Source organism: Antechinus flavipes, chromosome 1, assembly GCF_016432865.1.
Source record: "Antechinus flavipes isolate AdamAnt ecotype Samford, QLD, Australia chromosome 1, AdamAnt_v2, whole genome shotgun sequence".
Taxonomy (NCBI): domain Eukaryota; kingdom Metazoa; phylum Chordata; class Mammalia; order Dasyuromorphia; family Dasyuridae; genus Antechinus; species Antechinus flavipes.
The window spans coordinates 627,612,886-627,633,571 of NC_067398.1; the positions used below are offsets into that span (position 1 = coordinate 627,612,886).

General features: G+C 34.5%; 1 protein-coding gene across 1 annotated transcript in view; it reads right to left on the reverse strand.

Annotated features, from left to right (window-relative positions):
- Window positions 1-7,888: 7,888 nt before the first annotated feature.
- Window positions 7,889-20,686, reverse strand: part of KCNQ3 (potassium voltage-gated channel subfamily Q member 3) — a 446,114-nt gene continuing 433,316 nt past the window's right edge. The window contains exon 15 of the mRNA XM_051971104.1: window positions 7,889-17,963. Coding sequence (XP_051827064.1) covers window positions 17,208-17,963 — 756 coding nt within the window. The 3' untranslated portion in view covers window positions 7,889-17,207. The remainder of the gene's footprint in view (window positions 17,964-20,686) is intronic.

The following is a 20,686-nucleotide window of genomic DNA, read 5'->3' on the forward strand; positions in this document are numbered from 1 at the left end:
AGATGTCTCAAATAATATATGTCAATATATATTATGAGTGTATGTGTGTTAGAGAGACAGAGATAGAAAAGAGGAGAGAGAAGAAAAATGAAGGAGGAGACAGAAAAATAGTAACAGAAAAACAGAAATAGGAGAGAGGGAAGGGATAGAAAAAAGTAGAGATAGAAATAGGGAAGAGAGTGACATGTCAGAAAGGGTTAAAAAGAGAAAGATACAGAGACAGTGATAGATACATATATAGACTCAAAATCCACCATCCTAAACATTGTAAAGTCCGAAAAATATTGTAAATATTGGAAGAATTGGAAGAAATCAAGTCCAATTGCATTTAGGAAGTTGTGAAACATTTAAGTTATTATTGCTATCCCCTATGCCACAGCAGCATACACATATATCTACTTATTGGTTTGTCTGCATGGAAATAACAAGCCATTCCAGTATCTTTGTCAAGGAAACCCTCATGGGCAACATGGCTGAAAACAATTGAATAACAAAAAGTATGCATATATGCACTATGCATGTAACAATATATACATATTTATGTATATAACTCTCTATATTGCTATACATGTGAATCACAGAACAGCATAATATTTAAAGAACAAAAATTGTAGTTAATCCAAAGAGAAGGGCAACAGATTATAATATCTTTCTGATGATAATATTCAGGTAAGAAATGAACCCCTTAAAAAAAGCAGAAGCTTAACTACTTTGGCCATCAAAGAAATAGGTGATTTGAAAAGGAAGACCAGTCATGCAGTTAGAACAGTGACTGAAAACACAAATGCTTCATTGGGATTAATAAAAAACCATTAATACAATCAGAAAAGGGCATTCAAAATGTTGGGAAGATTCTCCATGAGTATTCATGGAAAGGCATGGGCAAGAATCTTCCACCACCATAACCTGATGGTGTTTCAATCTTTACATTAATGGAAGCAGTAGTCAGGCCAGTGGAATTATTACATCAAAAAAATCAATATCCAGATGTTCCTCAGTTGATAGGACAACAATGTTGCTGAAATATTGGATACAAAATCAACCATGTTTTTAAATGCTACAGGACATGTTATTATTTTACATTCTGGTAAATTGCTTTGGATGATAAAGGATCTTTTATATTCAGGATAATAACATAATCTTGATAATGTGAATAATGGTTCCTAATTTTTTTGTTTTGAAAATCTGTTTTTTTCTTCATTGGTTTTTTATTAAAAGGGTACATACTTGTAATATTAATGAAAATATTTATGATGTTAAATAGATTCCTTGGTCTTTAGGAAAACAATATTCCTTTAATCATAATGCTTTTGTTCTTGAATAAGGATGACATCCCCATGATTAAAGAGTGATCTAGTGACTAGAGATCTAAAAGTCCTCATGAAAATCTTTCAATCAATAAGCATTTTTTAAATTATCAACTCTATCAGACTCCAAAGGATAATTGTTATTAGAAAGGATAATGCTTCCTAACTCAAATTTTGACCCTTAATTAAGATTCACAACTTTAGATTCTTATTCTTCATGTTTTCTTTATGCTATAGTGATATATAAAATATTATCCCTGTACACTATTTGTGTATTGGTTTATGGAGAAAACAGATAGTCTAGTGATTTGAAGTGGGAACTTGTCTTTTCCTATAATTGTTCTTTCCATCTGCCTTAAAGAGGTTAATCCAAGCTATTCACTGAAAGATAAAATACTGAAGTTTAAATACTTTGGCCATATGATGAGAATATGAGACTCATTGGAAAGGATTCTGCTGTTGGAAAATACAGAAAGAAACGGAAAAGGGGACATCAGAGTATGAGAAGCTTTCAGTGACTAAAATTGTATCCAACAGAGCAAATATATATAGCAAAAAAAAAAATTGCTGTGGCAATTAACCGTTAGGGCAATTAATAAAAATGACAAAGGCAAAGTCAGAAGAATTTTGCAGCGATCTGCAGATACTTGTGTTTGTATTAGTTCCTAGTATCACCTACATAATAAAAATAGCGAACGTTGGGGTCCATGTTGACAAAGATAAGCAGCCTAGAGGAGTGTACCTTTATTTTTTGGATTATAGTGGAGAATAATAGAAAGCTAGGTGGCACAGTGGTTGAACTCCTGGTTTGGAGCTAGCAACATTCATTTTCCTGAGTTCAAATCTGGCCTCAGACACTTTTAGTATCTGACTGTCTTTGATCAAGTTACTTAACTATGTTTGCTTCAGTTTCCTTGATTGTAAAATGAGCTGGAGAAGGAAATGGCAAACTACTCCAGTATTTTCTAAGAAAACCCCAGATGGGGTCAGTTTTGAAGAGTGAGACATGACTAAATGCACACAGTAGAAAAAAATTGAAGGAAATGCTTCAAGGAGATAAACAAAAAAGAAAAAGAGATATTTTTGGGAGGGACGTTCACAAATTAGAAAACTCAGAAAGGTGAGAAAACCATATAGGAATCCATTGAAATAACTGGAAGTGTTTAACTTACTGAAAAAATGTCTAAAGTGGGACATGCTAATTGTCCTCAAGTATTTGAATCACTGGGATGGTAAAGAAGAACTGGAGTTGTCTTACTTGTTTCTAGTAGTAGAACTATGCTCTACTCTACTCTACTATGGGCTCTACAATTAGAGGATCTAAGTTTAGTTTCCACCTCTGACATTAATTACTTGAGTAATCTCAGACAAATCACTTAATATCCTTCAATTTCTTCATCTATAAAATAAAGGAACTAGATTAGATGGTCTTTGAAATCCTTTCCAGCTATAGGAGAAGTGAGTAGATATTACCAAGAAAAAAACTTAGACTCAAACTATGAAAATCATTTTATAATAATTTGATCTGTTCTATAAGTGGCCTGGGGTGCTTCAAGAAGTAGTCAGTTTTCCAACTTGGGAGTTCTTGCAATTGAAGACAGGCTAGCCATCTCTTGAGATTACAGAAAAGGGCATTTTTGGCCTAGTATGGGTTAGAATAAATAATTTATTAGATTCTTCTATTTCTGTGAACATTGGAGTGTGTTTCTAAGAGTACCCAGGTGAATAGAAATGATGATATTTGTATGCCCTTATTCCCAACCTGTGTGAAGTGATGAAGTATTAATTGATAATTATACTACATGAACCCCCTAAACAGTCTTGTATGTGATTCACACACCCCACCCCCCAAAAAAAACCCATATCTGCTGACAATGTGTCTAGGTTGTGGAAGCTGATATTTCTTTTCCCTTCCCTGATGTGTGAGATGAATTTGAGAACAGTGACTGGGTTTTGAATACAACTAGGATTCCAACTGCTGAATGGACTTTTGCCCTTTTTAAGCAGATGGTAAGGACTTTTCTCAGGGATATATTGTTTTTCTTTTCTCTGTTGCTGAATATCAGTTGTGGGAAATGTAGAATGACAAATGGTTGAGCTTGACTCCTATGATCTGAATGTGTGATTAAAAAGTAGGCACTCAGCTCTAATTCACAAAAAAAAAAAAAAAAAAACCAAACTAAACATAGACAATGACAGACACAAGACTATACGAGGATGTTATCTAAGAAGGAGAATGAGGACAACTGATCAATTTTTTTTTAAATTTCTTTAAAGTTGTGATTATGGCCTTATGAGCAGTTCAGATGAAGGTTAAGTCTGGCAGCAGCTATGTGTCCTACAGATGATCATTATTACAGGGGACAAATTTCTGTTACTAAATATGGATTAGCCACTAATTGTGGGTAATAATTATGTTGATGATGATGATGATAACAAAATTAAAAGGTAGAAAGAGCCTTAGAGATCATCTAACTCAACCATTTCATTTTGCAAACAAAAAAGCCCAAAAAGTGACTTATAAAAGTGATATATAGCTAACTAATAATAAAGCCAGGATCTGAAAAGCAGAATCATGGAAGATACATGTTGGAATTGATCTCAGAATTTACTAGTCTAATATATACCTGAATAAGAATTCATTCTATTATAATGTTCTCAACAAGTGATTACCTATCTTTTGCCTGAAGATATATAATGGTAGGGAGAAGGATACAGTAGGGAAAGAACAACCAACTGACTTTTCTGAAACTTGTACCTATAATCTCTAATTCTGGCCTTTGACGCCAAAGAAAGATCTATCTACACCTATTCTTTCTTCCTTTCTTCCTCCATCCTTTCCTTTCTTTTCTTTATTTCTTCTTTTTTCTTTTTCCTCCTCCTCCTCCTCTTCCTCTTCTTTCTCCTCCTCCTCTGTTTGTTCTTCTTCTTCCTCCTCCTCTTTTTTCCCTCCTCTCCCTCCTCCTTTTCTCTATTTTCCTCAGAGCTTTAAAATTCTTTGTTATAAGGAATATAATAAAGTTCAATCTTCCATAAAAGTCCTAATATGCTGCCTCATTGTAGTGTTGAGGTGACCCTGAGTTCTCAAACTTTATCACAGTAGAGTGAAAGCTATGGTAGGTTATATCATATTGGAAGGGTTTTGAATATAGTACCTGGAACATATCAAGTCTGTTTTCCAAGAACTAATCAATCAATAAACATTTATTAAATACCTATATTGTTCCAATCACTGTGTTAAGCCCTAGATAATTGTGGAAAGAACTGTTATTAGTGAACTAGTCACTTACTGATAAAAGTTTTTTTTTTTTTCCATAGAACTCCATGAAAGAGGAAAAAAAAATTTAAAATAGATCCCATTCCTGTGCATTCCCCTTTTGCTTGCGTTGTGATGCTGTCAGAGTGATTGAAAAGAGTCAAAGGATACTAAGAATAATAGATCATTTAGAACATCAACAGTCTTTAATTTGACTGTTATTGCTCTAAATTTGATATCCTTTCCCAATAACCAATGGGTGGATATACTGCTGGAATAGCTCAATCATATTATCCTTGACATCCATATTAAATGAAATCATAAGAAGGATGATCTATCTGAAGGATGGCTTCCTGGCCCTAGTTGGAGAAGCAAAGAATGGTATATTGATTTCTGGTGGAGTATGTTTTATTATGCACTAAAGACTTTTGATAAAATATTATTTTATGGGTATTGGATCATCATTTATTTCAGTATTAATGATAAATAATAGCAAAAAGTTCGCCATAAAAATCCTTGCAGTTTATATATTAACATCAATTGCTGAAGACCAAATAAGTGATAGAAGAATTTTATGCAAAATTTGTTAAACCCCTTCAAATTACATCACCATATAACATCATATTTAATGACTTAAATGAGAAGTTTGGAAAAGAGGAGGTAAGTATAGGGAGAAATATATGAGAAAGTGGGGCCAAGAAACAAGAAAGGAAAAAGGCTAAATAGCTGTAGATAATTACTGACCCATATGCCTATTTTGCTATCTGTACAAAATTTTCAGGAGAATCATCTCTACATGAATTGAGGACATCCTCAATTAATTAAGTACTTAATAGGGAACTAGCAGGCTTTTGCAAATTATATTCAAAAATGACCTATTTCTTGACCAAGTCACAATTGACTGAAAAATGCAAGGAAAATCTCATTGTGCTTAATGTTGGTTGATTATGGAAAAAAATCAATTGACTATAAAGAAGAACTAGCTCTTTTTATAAGGTGTCTTCTAGACATAGTTAAAGAAGATTCAAGATTTCTTGGAAGATGACCCATAAATCATCCAGTTTAATCATTCTAAGATTATAAATATCAGCAAATCCATTGTCATAGGGAGAGATTTGATGGCCAAAAATACTTGGTAGACATACAAAATTTAATGAGGGGCTAAAGGACCATCCTATGGATAGTGAAACCCTTTAAATGCTTTTTATTTCTGTATGACATTGTGTTAATCAAATTAAATCCCAGGAAATTAAATAGCATCCTGGAAAACACTTGGAAGAACTCACAGTAGTTTGCCCTATCCATCTATAAGGAAAAGATAAAAAGAAAAAGAACTTGGGGGCAGGGAAGAGAGAAAGAGAAAGAATTGATTTTCATATAAAAAAGAATTCTCTGAATTTTAGTACCCACATATATGCCCATATATGGCTAATTATAGTGTTTATCTTAATTATTGTGAAAGTCAAATCAAATCAGATAGGATATGTAGTGATTTGTAAACCACATATCATTATTATCAATGTTGTTGTTATTGTAAACTGAATTACCCTGGGCAAATTAACTCCCTCTTTTTGGGTCAATTGCCTCATCTGGACAAGGAAAGGATTAGAATTTAATAACTGATCCTAAAGTCCCTTATAGCTTTTGATGCTCAGAGTCTCTCTCTTCTAGGATCAACAGATAGCCTATATCTCTTTTTTCCTCCTATATAACTTACTATGAGGTTATACTGGGAAGGCACAAATGTATAAATGCACAAATGGGATGGTTGTCACAGTTCATCTTTTCCCCTATAGTTTCATTTCTCTATTCTTCTTTTGCTCTTCTTTTTTGTTTTTTGTTTTTTTACCCCAAGAATAAGCATTTTTAAATTGACACTTGCCATTGTGATTTGGTAAGAAACATAATCTCATTAACATTGAAAGTGATACTTTTAATGGACAACAACTATTATTCTAGAGTTTTTTCTTCTTGATCTGTGATTTTATTAGCGTAGAGAACTCTTACAGAAGAAATATTTTCTAATATAGATTGGCAACTACTCTGTAATTAAAAATCTTACAAAGTTTCCTGAAGAAAATGAGAAGTTAAATGACTTATCCAGTCACAGAATTTTTGTTTGCCAATGGTAAGATTTGAATTTAAATCTTCTTTACTCCAAGTTCAGGGTGAGGTTTGTGGGGGAAACTGTATTCCTAATATCAAATTGCCACCTCTTCAGAAATTATTTTTAAATTATATGTAAATATTGAGTTTCTCTGTTCTTGTTAACCATTTTGTTTATTATATACTCTTATCTTTTCTGGAGTTCTGTTCATAACATACTCCTTTTCTGAAATTCTGTTCATTATATATTTCTGTCTTTTCTCGAGTTTTTTGTGTGCTTCTGTGTGTGTGTATGTGTGTGTGTGTGTGTGTGTGTGTGTGTGTGTTTTAAATTTTAACAATGCAACACAATTTTCCATTGGCAAAACACAAAATATCCCATCAGTTTATATCTCAGAAGAGAAGTAGAAATGAATTATCCCTCACCAGAATATACAATCATGGAATAAGAAACATGCAAAATAGCTCCTTTTCTTTAAATAAGGAAATTGCTACCTGAATGGAGAAATTATGAGGACAAAAGGGGATACATTAAAGAAGGCAAAAAAGAAATAGTGGGGAAGACAACTGATCTAGAACAAGAAACTCCTTGGACTCATTTCAAAACTGAAAAAACCATTCAGGACGTTCTTGTCTTTGTTAGGTTTGAAATGTATTCCTTCAATCGATATATACTTGGTTGGCAACATTATGTACAACCATTTAGCTGCCAAGGGGAAGTGCTTCATTTATTTATTTATTTATTTGTTTTTTGGCCATGGTGACAACTCCATGATCAAGTCTAGATTTCCCAGTTGTGATTTCTTTTCCTGGAAGAATATAATGTTGTTTTAAATTACCTCCCCCAAACTCCCAAGCCCCCAAAACAATAAAAAAACAAACCCTGGAAATGAGATGAATATGTAAAATGTTCCCAGAATCTTGGCTGTAAAGCTTAAAATTGTTCTAAGACATTTGGGACATCTTATAAAAAGAAGGAAATATCGTGGAAATGAAAGAACCTACTCTGGCTTTGCCATTTACTATCTATGTAATCTTAATCATGGAACCTCTCTGGATCTCAATTTCCTCAAATATAGTGAAAGAAAATTGGAAGGATTCATTTTTAAGATTCCTTAATTCATAGCTCCATGATCTTTGCTCCCAAAATCTTGGGACAGCCCACCCCTGCCCTTCAGTTTAAGAAAGCTTTTAAAGCAAATGACATTCTTTCACTCTATCATGGAAATTTCCATTTATTAATAAGTGGTGCGGCATTTCTTTATTATTTGATTGTTCATTTTAAGACAGAACATAAAAAATCAGGTAAGAAGTATCATTTGCATAATAGAGATGGAAATCAACATATTAAAGTTGTTCAAATATCGGACAGTGCCAGAATATAAATTAGACATACAGTTTAAAAATTACAGGAAATCATATTAGAAAGAGCACTAAAGGCCACTTGTAGAAAAGTTGTGTTCCCTTGTAAGCCAGAATGTGAAAAAAAGCGTATCCTTTGTAGCTCGGAGACAACTTCAGGGAGCAAGGCACCAGAATTCTATGCCATAAAAGGAAAAAAAAATAATAAAACAACCCCCCAAAAGAAAAAAAACAGCAGATTTGTCATTGTAATTTCATCTTGTCCATCAGAGATTCAAAATGGATCATTCTCTTGCCATTTGAAGTCACTTTGCTACATCAGAAGAAAAAAAACAACAACAACAACAACATAGAAATACCCAGTCCCATTCCAACCTAGTCCATAGCTACCATGGATGGTCTGCCTAGTTTTGTCTTAACAATGCACACATTTTTCTCACTCAGGCCCTTTAAGTGATTCAGTTAATAACACAGATCATTTATTTTCAATATTTACTCCACATATGTTCAGTTCTATACAAATTATATCCCTTTGGGGAATATAAACTCTTTGAGGCTAAAGATTTTTTTTCTTGGCCTTTGGATATATTGGACATTTAATAAATATTTTTTGAGTTGAATTGGAATGAATTAAAACCAGAGCTGAATACAAATATGAGAGGGGGCATAGGGACTGACAAATCATTATTTTACAAAATCAGATTTTATTTTATTTTCCTTAGTCTTTGATGTTAACATGTTTTTCAGGAAAAAAATACAGAATGGATCTTGTAGTATAAAGACTGAAAGCAATACTTTCCATAGGAAAAAAAAAGATAAAGACTTTATGAAAACAAAATAAAACAAAACCCTCCCAGTTCATTCTTCCCTTGGGAGCTCCGTGCCTAGGTTTGAAAGAAATATGCTGGTGGGTGAAGGGAGAGACTATTTCTCTCCTGTAAAAAGGTGCTGACATCAGAAGAAAAGCTTTGCCTTCCGATCTTGGGAGAGAGAAATTTCTAAATACAAAGAGAAGTGCCCATTTTGTGATTTGCCCACAAGAGACCCAGAAGAGAAAGTGGTTGAAAATAAATATGCTACCTCTGAAGAAAAAACTGGTTTCAAATCCTAATAGTAGATTACAAGATAGGTGTTGAGTCAATTGGGACATTTGAACCTACTTAATTGAATTCAGTGGAAAATAAAAAAGATACTGACAGGTTAGCATAAATGCTTTGGAGAAGAAATGATTCTCATGGAGTCCTGAGTAGCAACTCTGACAAAAAAGTATTTGTAGAAGTTAGTACAAAGTGAGTCATTCAGTATCACATGACATCCTCCCAGGCTTAAGATCTCAAAGAAATTGCTCTTTGAGCCAGTTCAACAAACATGGAGCTCTCTATTTTTGCTGCAAGAGTAGATTCCTAAGTACATTAAAGTAAATATTTATCCTAGCAAATCTTTCTTGAGATTTCCACATTTATAATATAAGATAGGACCAACTAATAGGAGATATTTAAAAATTGACTCATATAAAATTAATTTTCAGTAGGAAACCAGGAAATTTGATACGGGAAAACAGTTTTGGCTCTGTGATATTTAGACTTCTGGTGGAGAAACAGGTTATAGATATACTGAGGCATTTGTGGGGGAGGGGCAGTTGCTTCTTAGGGATTGCCATGAGGGGCTTTCCCCCTTCTTAGTAGAATGTAACCTTTACATTTTTTTGGCATGGGGTGGGGGGAGGCAGTGCTCTTTGTATCTCTAGTGCCAAGCATAATACCTTGGATAAAGTATGTTTGCTCAAGTTGTTTAGGATGTTGAGAGAGATGCTGAACAGAGGGTTTGTGGTTACTTTGTTCTCTAGCAACTGTGGAACTGGTATCCTAGAAGTACTGTCTGGGACCTTCTTGTTTTGAATTATTGATAGAAGGGTGGATTTCTGTGCCATTTTTGCTCATTGGTTGGAAAATCAATTTGTGTTGGGTCTAAGAGTAACCATATAGCAACTATTTGAAACTGGCTCAGCCATCCAGTGAAGAGAAGGTGTGTTCTCCCTCATAGTAAACATTTTTATACACCTGGACATCTTCCACTAACCCTTTACTACAGAATTTCTGCATATAGCCTCAGAAAGAAAATAATTTACCAGTTTCCCAAAATTACAGGAATTAAAGCTTACCTTTAAGATCATGAAGGCCAGCACAGAGATTCAGTTCAATTCAATTTTATTCATTTCAACAAACATTTCTTAGGGGCTTACTATGAGCAAAGCATTATGCTAGATGCTGGGGAGACTGTGAAAAAAATAAAAAATAAATGACCCCTGTCCTCAGGGAACTTATGTTTCTTTGGACTATTGAAATAAGTGTCAACTCAAGTATTTTTATCTCCCTGGCTTATGATATTAAATGGAGCATCTTTAGATAAGTTTAAAATGAACACCTGTATTTTTAAAACTGAGGCCATTATTATTGACTACTGCATAATAATTCACTCTACAGATTTTCAGATGGGCATATGAGAGCCCATTAAAATGATAATTTTTTTTCCATTTTGATCCCCAGTCTTGCCAAATATTAGGCTGATGTTGGTGAGATTTGTGGAACAAGGTACATAGAATTCAATGAGGATTTCTTCAAATATTTGGTCAACCTCTTGAGGATTAAAGCATTTGATAACTTTGCATTATGCTCTCTCTTGAGAGAAGCTATGACAAAAACTATCTAAGAGGCAAATAACAAAGAAGAAGAAATATCAGTGACAAAGAAAGCAACAAAGTCTTTTCTGAGCTCCAGTTTTTTCATTTGTAAAAAGGAGGGTTTTGGACCAAATGACCTAAAAAACCTTTTTTAGCTTGATATCTATTATCTTAAAAGATGGGAAAAGTATCCTCTGGCAAGGGTGTCCAGACCTCTATTATAATTTGAAATTAATTTCTGACTCCAGATGCAATCTCCAAATTTTGTTTTAATCAAAAGATTTCAACTTTCTCAATGCCCAACCATTTTCTAGAGTCATCAGCATGGAATAGCTTAAGTGATATCATTTTTGCTTTCTTCTGACCTTTTGATGGAGGGGTTTGACAATAAGTGCTGAAGTGGCAGGATTAATAAAGAAAAAACTAGAGGCTCAGAGAAGGCTTGCTATTGTGAATACAGAACTTTCAATTATAACATTTGTTAAACTAAAACAATTATTTGGAGTCATGTAGATCACATAGGATTTGGCAAATTTACCTTCCTCTTTTTTTTGGTGTCTAACTTGAATTTTGTCAAACTGACTTGTGTGTATAGATGATGCTTGAATATTGATTGGCTCTAGGGGTCATGTGAGTCTAAGTAGTAGATCAAATAATTTGTTGACCTGGTGCAGTGAAAGTGCAATTGGGCAAAGTTCAAAGGCAAAAATAAGGTGGTATATTGGAATGGTGTGAATGGCACTGAATTTTTAGGATTTTTAGAAATTTTTGTTGGGGAGATTTAAGATGGAAGTGGGGGAAGCGACATGGAAACATTATCTTCTCTATAAAGGCAGCCCTTGAAAACTCAGAAGATTTGCCCATTGTTCTCACTTGCTCATGCATGAGTGAATGGAAAGAGGTAAATGTTGACCTTGTCTACTGTACATTACTGTATTGAGCAAAATTCTTCATTTAATGTTTTTGATGTATAGATGCTGTCTATTTTTAAGTTTCTGAATCTTCTGTACTAGCAAATAAAAGGACCTGCTCCCTAATTAGCAGCCATGATGCTAAAAGAGAGAAAATTTAAAGGAAGGTATCTTAGTATCTTAGATTTAGAGCTTACTAGACCTTAGAATCATTGAGTTCATTCCTCTCAGTTACAAATGAAAAAAATGAAGAAGTGAAATGATTGGCCCATGGTAATTTAGTATCTGAGACAGAATCTGAATTCAAGTCTTTCTGATTCCAAGTTCAGCACCCCATCCACTGTGATAGTGTCATAAGTCTTAATGGGAATCAGAACCAGACATATATCACTCCCACCAAACATGCAATTTCAATAATGGCTCCATGTACCAAATTATGCATAAATTTGGCTTGATTACATACTTTTTCTCTTTTAGGAGAAAAGAGAGGGAAAAGCCACATGAGTCTTTGATAAGCATCCACCAGATTCTTCACTTTAAATCATCCATATCATTCTGTGGCATTTTTTGCAATTGTTCACCTATGAAAATATGAATTTAACATAACATTAAGATACACTATCCACTAGGGATTCATGAACTGAACCCAAAGTAACAGGGTCTTAATATCTTCTGATGGAAGTAACAGTTTTCTCATTTCAATGCTTAGATTCAAATAATTCAAAATGTAAAGGTATCAATATCAATAAGTGCCTTAAGGTCACAATAGCTTAATGCTAAATATTTTAGGCTACAAGCCTCACTTCTTTTTTATTTGAGCGTGAAAATTTCTAAAGTTAACTAAGTATTTGTGTGTTAGAATGTTAGAAAGTCCAGTTTAAGGCATTATACAGTACAGACACTGTATTGTAAAAATAAAAGGAATTCTTGTATTCTAAATCTTGTATTTAAACCGTCAGATCCTTGTTCCAATCACTTCTAACAAAGACCAAACATATATTTTAATTCCCTCGTGTCTAATAATGTTGCATTCTGGAAAACCTGGTGTGATGTCAGGCAGTTAACAAGCCACAGCTACTTCCATTAACAGTTTGTTCATAAGAATAAATCATCCTTAACAATGATGATGGGACTTCATGTGGAAAGTGAAGCCAATGGAATCCTTTTTGAAATATACCCTCAAATTGCTATATATTTATTACTGAAAGTTAAGATCAAGAAATAAATTCTGAAGGATGCTCATGAGATATCTGATCAGAGATATCCAGCAAATGGAGAACCTATGTGGCATAATGAGCAACCAGATTTCAAATCTAGAAGACGTGAGTTCAAGTTATTTATCTAGCACATATTGACTTTGTGATTCTGGATCTGCCACTTAACTTCTTGGTATTCTAGCTATCTCTTTAAGGCTTTAAATTTCAGAGAAGTTCCCTGCCTGTATTAGTAAAGAGAGTTTCCTTCTCTAGGATATTCTTTATACCAATAACATCACAAGTCCAACCCCTACTTCACATGGAATTTTGGTTTGTAGAGACTATTAAAGATTGATTATGAAGTAATTCTAAGGGAAAAAATTTGAAGAGAATGTACCTATCATCTCCCACAAAATTCAAACAACCTTTTAGGTCACTGACCAAATCAGTAGATGCCTACACTAAAGTAGCTGCTTTTTTCTACTATGGAGCAAAGATTACAAAGACCAGAATTAGACTTTAGGCTAAGGCTCTCTAAGTAGATAATGTCTGGGATGTATGTGAAGCATAAAATAACACAAATACTATCTTCAATTATAGGAATGTCAATCAGAAATGGCTACATTTCTTTGAATGGATTTTTTAAAAAGTAGGAAAGAGGAGAAACCTGGCTTTACTTACAAAAGAAAAAAAAATCTTTATTAATCTAGAGCTCCCTCTTTTGTTGAACTTGTCTGAGACTAGCCAGGTAAAATTGATCAAATCAGAGCCTAAAGTCTCACCTCCCCATTCCCCGCATCTTGTTCTTAGAGATGAGACCATTTAATTCTGATAGGAGCTCTGACTAATCCTCTAAAATTATAGTTCTTCATTAAAACCTACTTATGGATATAATAACACATCAATATAATTGTGAAAAAAAGTCCTGTTTTCATGAGGCTTCATAAACAATAAAACATAAGCTTCTTAAGAGTAAGGAGGTTTCTGTCTTTGTATTCCCAATACCTAGTATAGTGTCTGGCACATATATAAGGCATTTTACAAATACTTGTTGAAAGATTGATTGACCCAGAAGAAAGCTAAGCTTTATGTTCTAATCTAAATTCTCAGTGCTTCAGTCACTCTGTCAACAAGTATTTATTAAGCACTTAATATATGCTAAGTACTATGTTTATTGGGGATACAAGGAAAGTTAAAAACATAAAGTACTTTGAAAGCTTACACTTCTTTAAATCTTTATTACCTTAGTGAAATCTTGTTATAAGGCTGGAAGCTTTTTTTATATGCAATGGGATCTCAAAGTTCTTCAGAGACCTCAGAAATAATTTTGTACAAAGTTACCTAAACAAGAATTAGGTTATTCAATTTCCTCATGAAGACATCCAATGAAAGTGGACCTACCTACCCATGTAGCCCAAGATAAGTTGTACTACTTAGAAAGTACCTTGTCCATAGAAGATATTTCTAGAAAGTCCATTTCTTTTTGATCAGAAAGCATGAACATATGCTTCCCCTCACAGCATATGTTATCTGTTAAGACACCAAGATCAAGATTCTAGAACAGTGTCAATTTGTTAGAAAAATTAATTGGTGCAAAAGTAGAAAGTTTGGTCAGTTTTCTATCAATTCCTTTAAATAAAAATTTTAAATAAATAGCAATATAACAAAGTGATAACAAAGATATTTCAGTCATTCCTGGCAAATTATAACTTTTAGATTAGTCAGAAATCAAGCTCAGAGAAAAGCACATTTGACCCATTGGGTCAGGGATTCCCAGTAATCCATCTCAGAACTTTATATGGCTAGTTGACAGGTGGCAGTTATTTCTATGATCACCTCCTGTGGCAGCAAGTCTTTGAAAGGGCGGAGTCTAAAGCACACCTTAATTCTTTATAGCTATATGTTATTTTCTGCTTAACCCTACTCTGACTCTCAACCAATCTCAAACTCCTCAATTAGTAGACCTTCCTGTATTCCATTTACAAACACCATTGGCAATATCCTCCTTTCCTATTTTCCTTCTTCCTAAGTAATCTCCAGACCTCAGAGCTCCAAAAAAGTTTATCTCCCCTACCAAAAGACTGTATACCTTCCATTAGTTACTGTAAGAACTCACTTTACTGAATCATCTGCCAGAATTATTATTTCTCTAGGCAAGAGGATTTTAAACATAGTTGACATATAGGCATCCAAATATGCCTAATTCTTCACTAACTGAGTCATTTTGATAGAGCTAGTTGTTCAGGAGCTAATAAGCAAATGTTTAAAGAGGGGCAGGACTGAGGCACACTTATGCAATCATTGAGGTGGTATCTATCTATATGACTCAATCTTCATGAGAAATTCCACTATCAGAGTATTTTATAGATTATCAACTGGTAAAGAGAAACCTTAGGAAGATTATGCATAGTAATTAGTGTAGGACACTGAGAAAAGGCTTTTTATTTTAACTTTCTGCTGATCGAATGTTACTTAAGATTTAAGTATTTTCATAAAAGTGTGAAAGGAAGAACGGGTAAACATGGTTAAAAATTCATTACTGGGTGACCAATGGAATCTACCTATATTGAGTCAGACTGATCCTTAAGCAGACAAGCCAATTGTTGAAATCTCATTTGACTCTATTTCAACTTGGTAGCTTTCAACAAGCCAGGGTCATCTTCACACTTCCATAATGTGATGGAGCATTCCCATCAACAAATATTCATTTAGATTTTGGCACCCTTACAATATCTTCACCTAATAATCAATGAAATAACAGATGGATAGGATTCATCATAATTCATATCAATGGAGGAAGTACCCCACAGTGAGGCAATTATGCATTCACTAAAATAAAATAATAATAAATGACTTTAGACAACTCTCTAAAGTTCTCAAAGTGGTTTACATACATGATCTCATTTAACTAATAAAGAAAAAATGTGGTGGTTATCATATTGGCCAATTCACACATCAATAAAATGACTATCAGCCATTTTTCTTGAAGCAAAATAGAATAAAAATAAGTGTATTATTTTTTACAATCTTTATGGTTTTCACTGGTCAATTAGGGCACAAGGTAACTGACATTCTATATTCAAGGTACCACAGCTAAGTCAAGACAGAAAAAACAGTGAGCCACTTAATATTTGTAGGTCCTTGAATAACAACATTTCTTGGTCTCAATTTTCTAATCTATTGAATGAGAGGGATGGGCCTAGATGATTTCTAAGGTTTCTGTGATTCTAATATAAATCTCAGTATAATTTCTGATCCTTGTTTTCTACACATGCAAATGCCTCAGGAGTCCTGAATCCTGTGTTCAAATTTGTACTGCAACTCACTTTGGGAAAGTAATTTTTCTTTAACCTTCATTTTACACACAGGTAAAGTTATAGGGATGAATCTAAACATTTAATCTAAAATTGATTCTATTCCTAAAGAATATTTTGCAGAAAATTCCCTGCAGGGAATAGAAATTGAATCTTTTTTTGAGAACAAAGAAAGTAGTAACAAAGCTTTCCTTATTTGACATGACTCATAAAATCCCATTTGGAATTTTTTTCCCCCTAATTTCTTTATCGATTGGGTTATCCATATATAGGAAAGGAGATAGAAACTCTTTCTTTCTCTTTATAATATACTGAAGGAGAAATAACATGATCTAGATGATAGAGGGCTGACCTTGGAGACAATGAGACCCATTTTCAGATCCTGCTTCTGACACATACTAGCTTTAAGAATATCACTAAATTTCTCAGCATTCCTACACAACTCTGGAAGATCAATTATAGAGGTTGTTGATTGCCTTCAGCGGAGAGAGCTTCTGCTGTGGGAGTTCTATACATGAATGAAATCAGAATTCCTCCAAAAGTAATTATAGTGGGTAAGAGCTCACAGAACTTGCTCTCCATTCTGGGAATTTCTGAGAGCTAGCAAGGTTATCAAGAAAATGAATTCATTGTTTTGAAAAATGGGTATGGGTTTCAGGGCAGGTGGTAGAACACAAATGGGCAGTGACACTAGAATTAACTGAAACTATATTCTCTGTTTATAAAAGGAAAAGAGCATGGAATCTTCTATAATCTCTCCCTGCACAGGCCCAATTGTAACTTTTAAGTAAGAATAGCAGATAGATATGTATTCTAGAAGAAAGTAGCTGTACCATTTATATAGTGTAAAGTCATGCAAAGCATGCTCAAAATGAAGCGGCTTCCTTGTGGTGTCTTGGAAAAAAAAAATGCAGCTGTAAATCCCCGTGGAATGGTGCAGTGACTACTACTAATACATGCATTGAATGCAGCCATTGGTGTTCCAACTAGTAAGCTTTGGGTGTAAGAGTAAGTGAGCTATACAAAGTTTGTCTACATTACAAGGAGAGGCCATCCAGTGACCCCTCCTCCCCCTTTAAACCGGCTTGTTGGAAGGAGTCCATATGGAATCTGAAATCCCATCCCCTGTTGAAGATAGAGGCATAGAGCCACTCGGGGTAAAGGGGTCTGTGTCTGTGTCGGTCTCTCCCTCTGCCAGGTACCGCTTCTCCCTCATCCAGCTCGAGCCCCCATTGGGGCCAAAAAGGTAATCGTCTCTGTCCTGGGAGATGCTGAAGCCACTGGGTGAGCGCTCTAGTTCTTCGTGGTTGACAGAGAGAAGAGATAAGGGTGTATCGCTGTCCCTGGTGAAGCTCCGTCTCTGCCTGGGTGAGATGCGCTCCTGGTAGGGGCTGTGGAGCTCAGCTTGGGAGTGATAGCTCACCCGAGAGTCTAGAAGAGTGAGAATAGGCAAGACGGTGGGTCTTTCTGCATAGGGGACCGTGGAAGGGAGAGTCCTCGGGAGCTTCTCCCTCTCAGAGGGTGGCCCTCCTCCTCCTCCTCCACCTCGAGGCAAGCTCCCTGGGTCATGTGCAAAGAAAGCATAGGGGCTGACTTTGTTAACAGGGACCTGGTGGAAGCTGTAGGGGGTTTCGTGGGTGCAGGGTTCAGAATAGTTGTAGATAATGGTTTTCAATTCAGAATACTTGTTGTCCTCTTTCTTCTCGACCTCTGCCGGGGTAACAGTCGCCTTTTTGGTTGGGTAGTATTCTGTAACTTGTACTTGGAGCTGTTCCATGTGTTGCATGTGCATATCGACAAGAAAATCCAGTTTTTTCCCCATGTCATGAACCTAGGGGAAACATGGGGAGAAATGTATTAAATCATTCTTGATACCAGTTATATTTTGTGGCTTAAGGCAAAAGAGGTTCTGTGAGCCAGTCATATAAATGTCACTGAGCTTTTAATTTCCTCATCTATAAAAGGGAGATGATACTATCTGTACTACAGAGTCGTTGAGAAGGTCAAATGAGATAAAATATGTAATGTACTTTATCAATTTAAAATATCTTATAAATGTCAGTTATTTTTCACTCTGACACTTAGCCATTGCTCAGTAGTGACAAAATTGTCATTTTTCAGTGTATTGTACTTTTAAGTTAATAAGCTGTTTTTTGCTAACAATGTACTGCAGCATTATTTTTATTTAAAAATTTATTAGAAATATTTTATTCCCAATTACATGTAAAAACAATTTTAACATTTTTTTCATTTGAAATTTCAAATTTTCTTTCTCACTCTCAATTCCCCAAATGGTAAGCAATTTGATATGTTATACATGTGCAATCATGTAAAACACATTTCCATATTATTCACGTTAAAACACAATTAATTAAAATAATTAATAAAGAGGAAAAAGTAAAGAGGAAAATAGTATGCCTTAATCTTCATTCAACTTCCATTGATTCTTTCTCTGGAGATGGACATTTTTCTTCATGAATCCTTTGGAATCATTGTGAATCATTTGGATTTCTGAGAATAGCTAAGTAATTCACAGTTTATCATCATACCATTTTGCTGTTATTGTACAGTGTTTTCCTGATTCTGCATACTTCACTTTGTATCAGTTCATGTAAGTCTTTCTAGGTTTCTTTTTTCTGAAATTAATCTACTCATCATTTCTTAGAGCACTACAGTATTCCATTGTAATTATATATCACAATTTGTCCAGCTGTTCCCTAGTTGATGAGTATAATCCTCAGTTTCCAAGTCTTTGCTACCACAAAAAGAGCTGCTATAAGTATTTTGCATAGATAGATTCTTTTCTTTTTTATCTTTGATCTTTTTAGGATGGAGAATTAGTAGTGGGGTTTCTGGATCAAAGGGTATGAACAGTTTTATAGTCCTTTGGCTCATATTTCCAAATAATTGAGAAATGAGGCTTTTATCAGAGACATTTGCTGTAAATCTCTGCCTCACCCCCAGATTTCTGCTTTTCCTATAATCTTAACTGCATTGGTTTTGCTTATATAAAAACTTTTAAAATTTAATGTAATCCAAATTATCTATTTTATATCTGATAATGTTCTCTCTCCCTTATTTAATAACAAATTCTTCTTTTATCCATAGATCTGACAAGTACACTATCCTATGCTCTCCTATTTGCCCTAGTTTCCCAATGTAGTATTATTAACTCTATTTTACAGAAATGGAAATAATCTCTTAGAGGTTAAACCAGAGGGGAGTGATACAAAGAGTCCTAATTCTGAACTAAGAAGACCTATGTACAAATTTCCATTCTGCTATTTACTATCTGTGTAACCTTGGAAAAATCACTTCCCCAGAACTCAGTTGATGCATTGATAAAATGTTTGACTTGGATTAGAGGATTCCTAAGGTTCCTTTAAACCCTAAATTATATAGCTCTAGGTCACATAGCCAGAAAGGAAAAAAAGAAAGCTACATATTGAACCCACACAGATTGTCTGACTTTAGATCCTTTGCTTTGACCATTTAGCCTTAATCTCAAAGAAATGGTCCCTTCATCTTCAGTTTGAGGGAATAATCATTCTTTTTTATGTCCATATCTCAGTTCTCACTTATTGAGTGAAAACCTGTAATATATTCAGTGACTAGACAGAGTTTGGTTGATCCAATGCTTAGATGGAATATTGCTTCTCCATAGAAAAGGAACTTTGGGTGAATCACAAAGATAAACATTCTCCTTCACTGAAAGCCTTGTTTCACTTTGGAAATAAAGCCTTATGATGTAATTTATCAAGTCAGAGACTAATTTCAGATCTCATTTCTAATCTAATCTGAACTACCTAGCAAAGTTCTTCCCACAGTGATGTATAGCTCCAGTGTTATAGGATAGCTTTAGCAGAATTCATGTCTGGCTGCATGCACAGGATAGACTCAGGATGAGTCTATGGTATGATATAACAATGGGGGGAAATGCAATCTTAGGCTTCATTAAGAGACTTATGTTCCAGACTGGAGACATGAGAGATAAGCCAAATGGACTTTGCCATAGTCAGGCCACATACCTTCACGCATTATAATCAAATGGTGGTATTATGCTTTGGGAGTGACATTTATAATCTGGAGAAGATCCAAAAGAAGGCAACAGGACAGTGAGAGGTCTTGGATTGAAACAGAATAAACATTTATATATATTTGTATAGCACCTACTATCAGTGCTAGGCACTGCACTAAATGCTTTTTTATAAATGTCATCTCACTTAATCCTCACAAAAACCTAATGAGATAGGTTTTTATTGTTTATTAGCCATAACTATTTCATTTGATAGTTGAGTAAACTGAGGGAAACAGAGATTAAGTGACCTGCCCAGGATCAGTAACTATCTGAGATCAGGTTTGAATGTAGTTCTTCCTGACACTCATGACATATGAAGATAAGTTAAAGGATTGGATGGGGATGTTCAGCCTAGTTTAGAGAAAACACAAGGGGTGTCTGATAATTGTCTTCAGTAAATAAAATGACTATCAAGAAAAGGAGAGATTTAATTGACTCTGCTGGACCCCTCAGTGAAGAATAAGGAAAAATGAGTA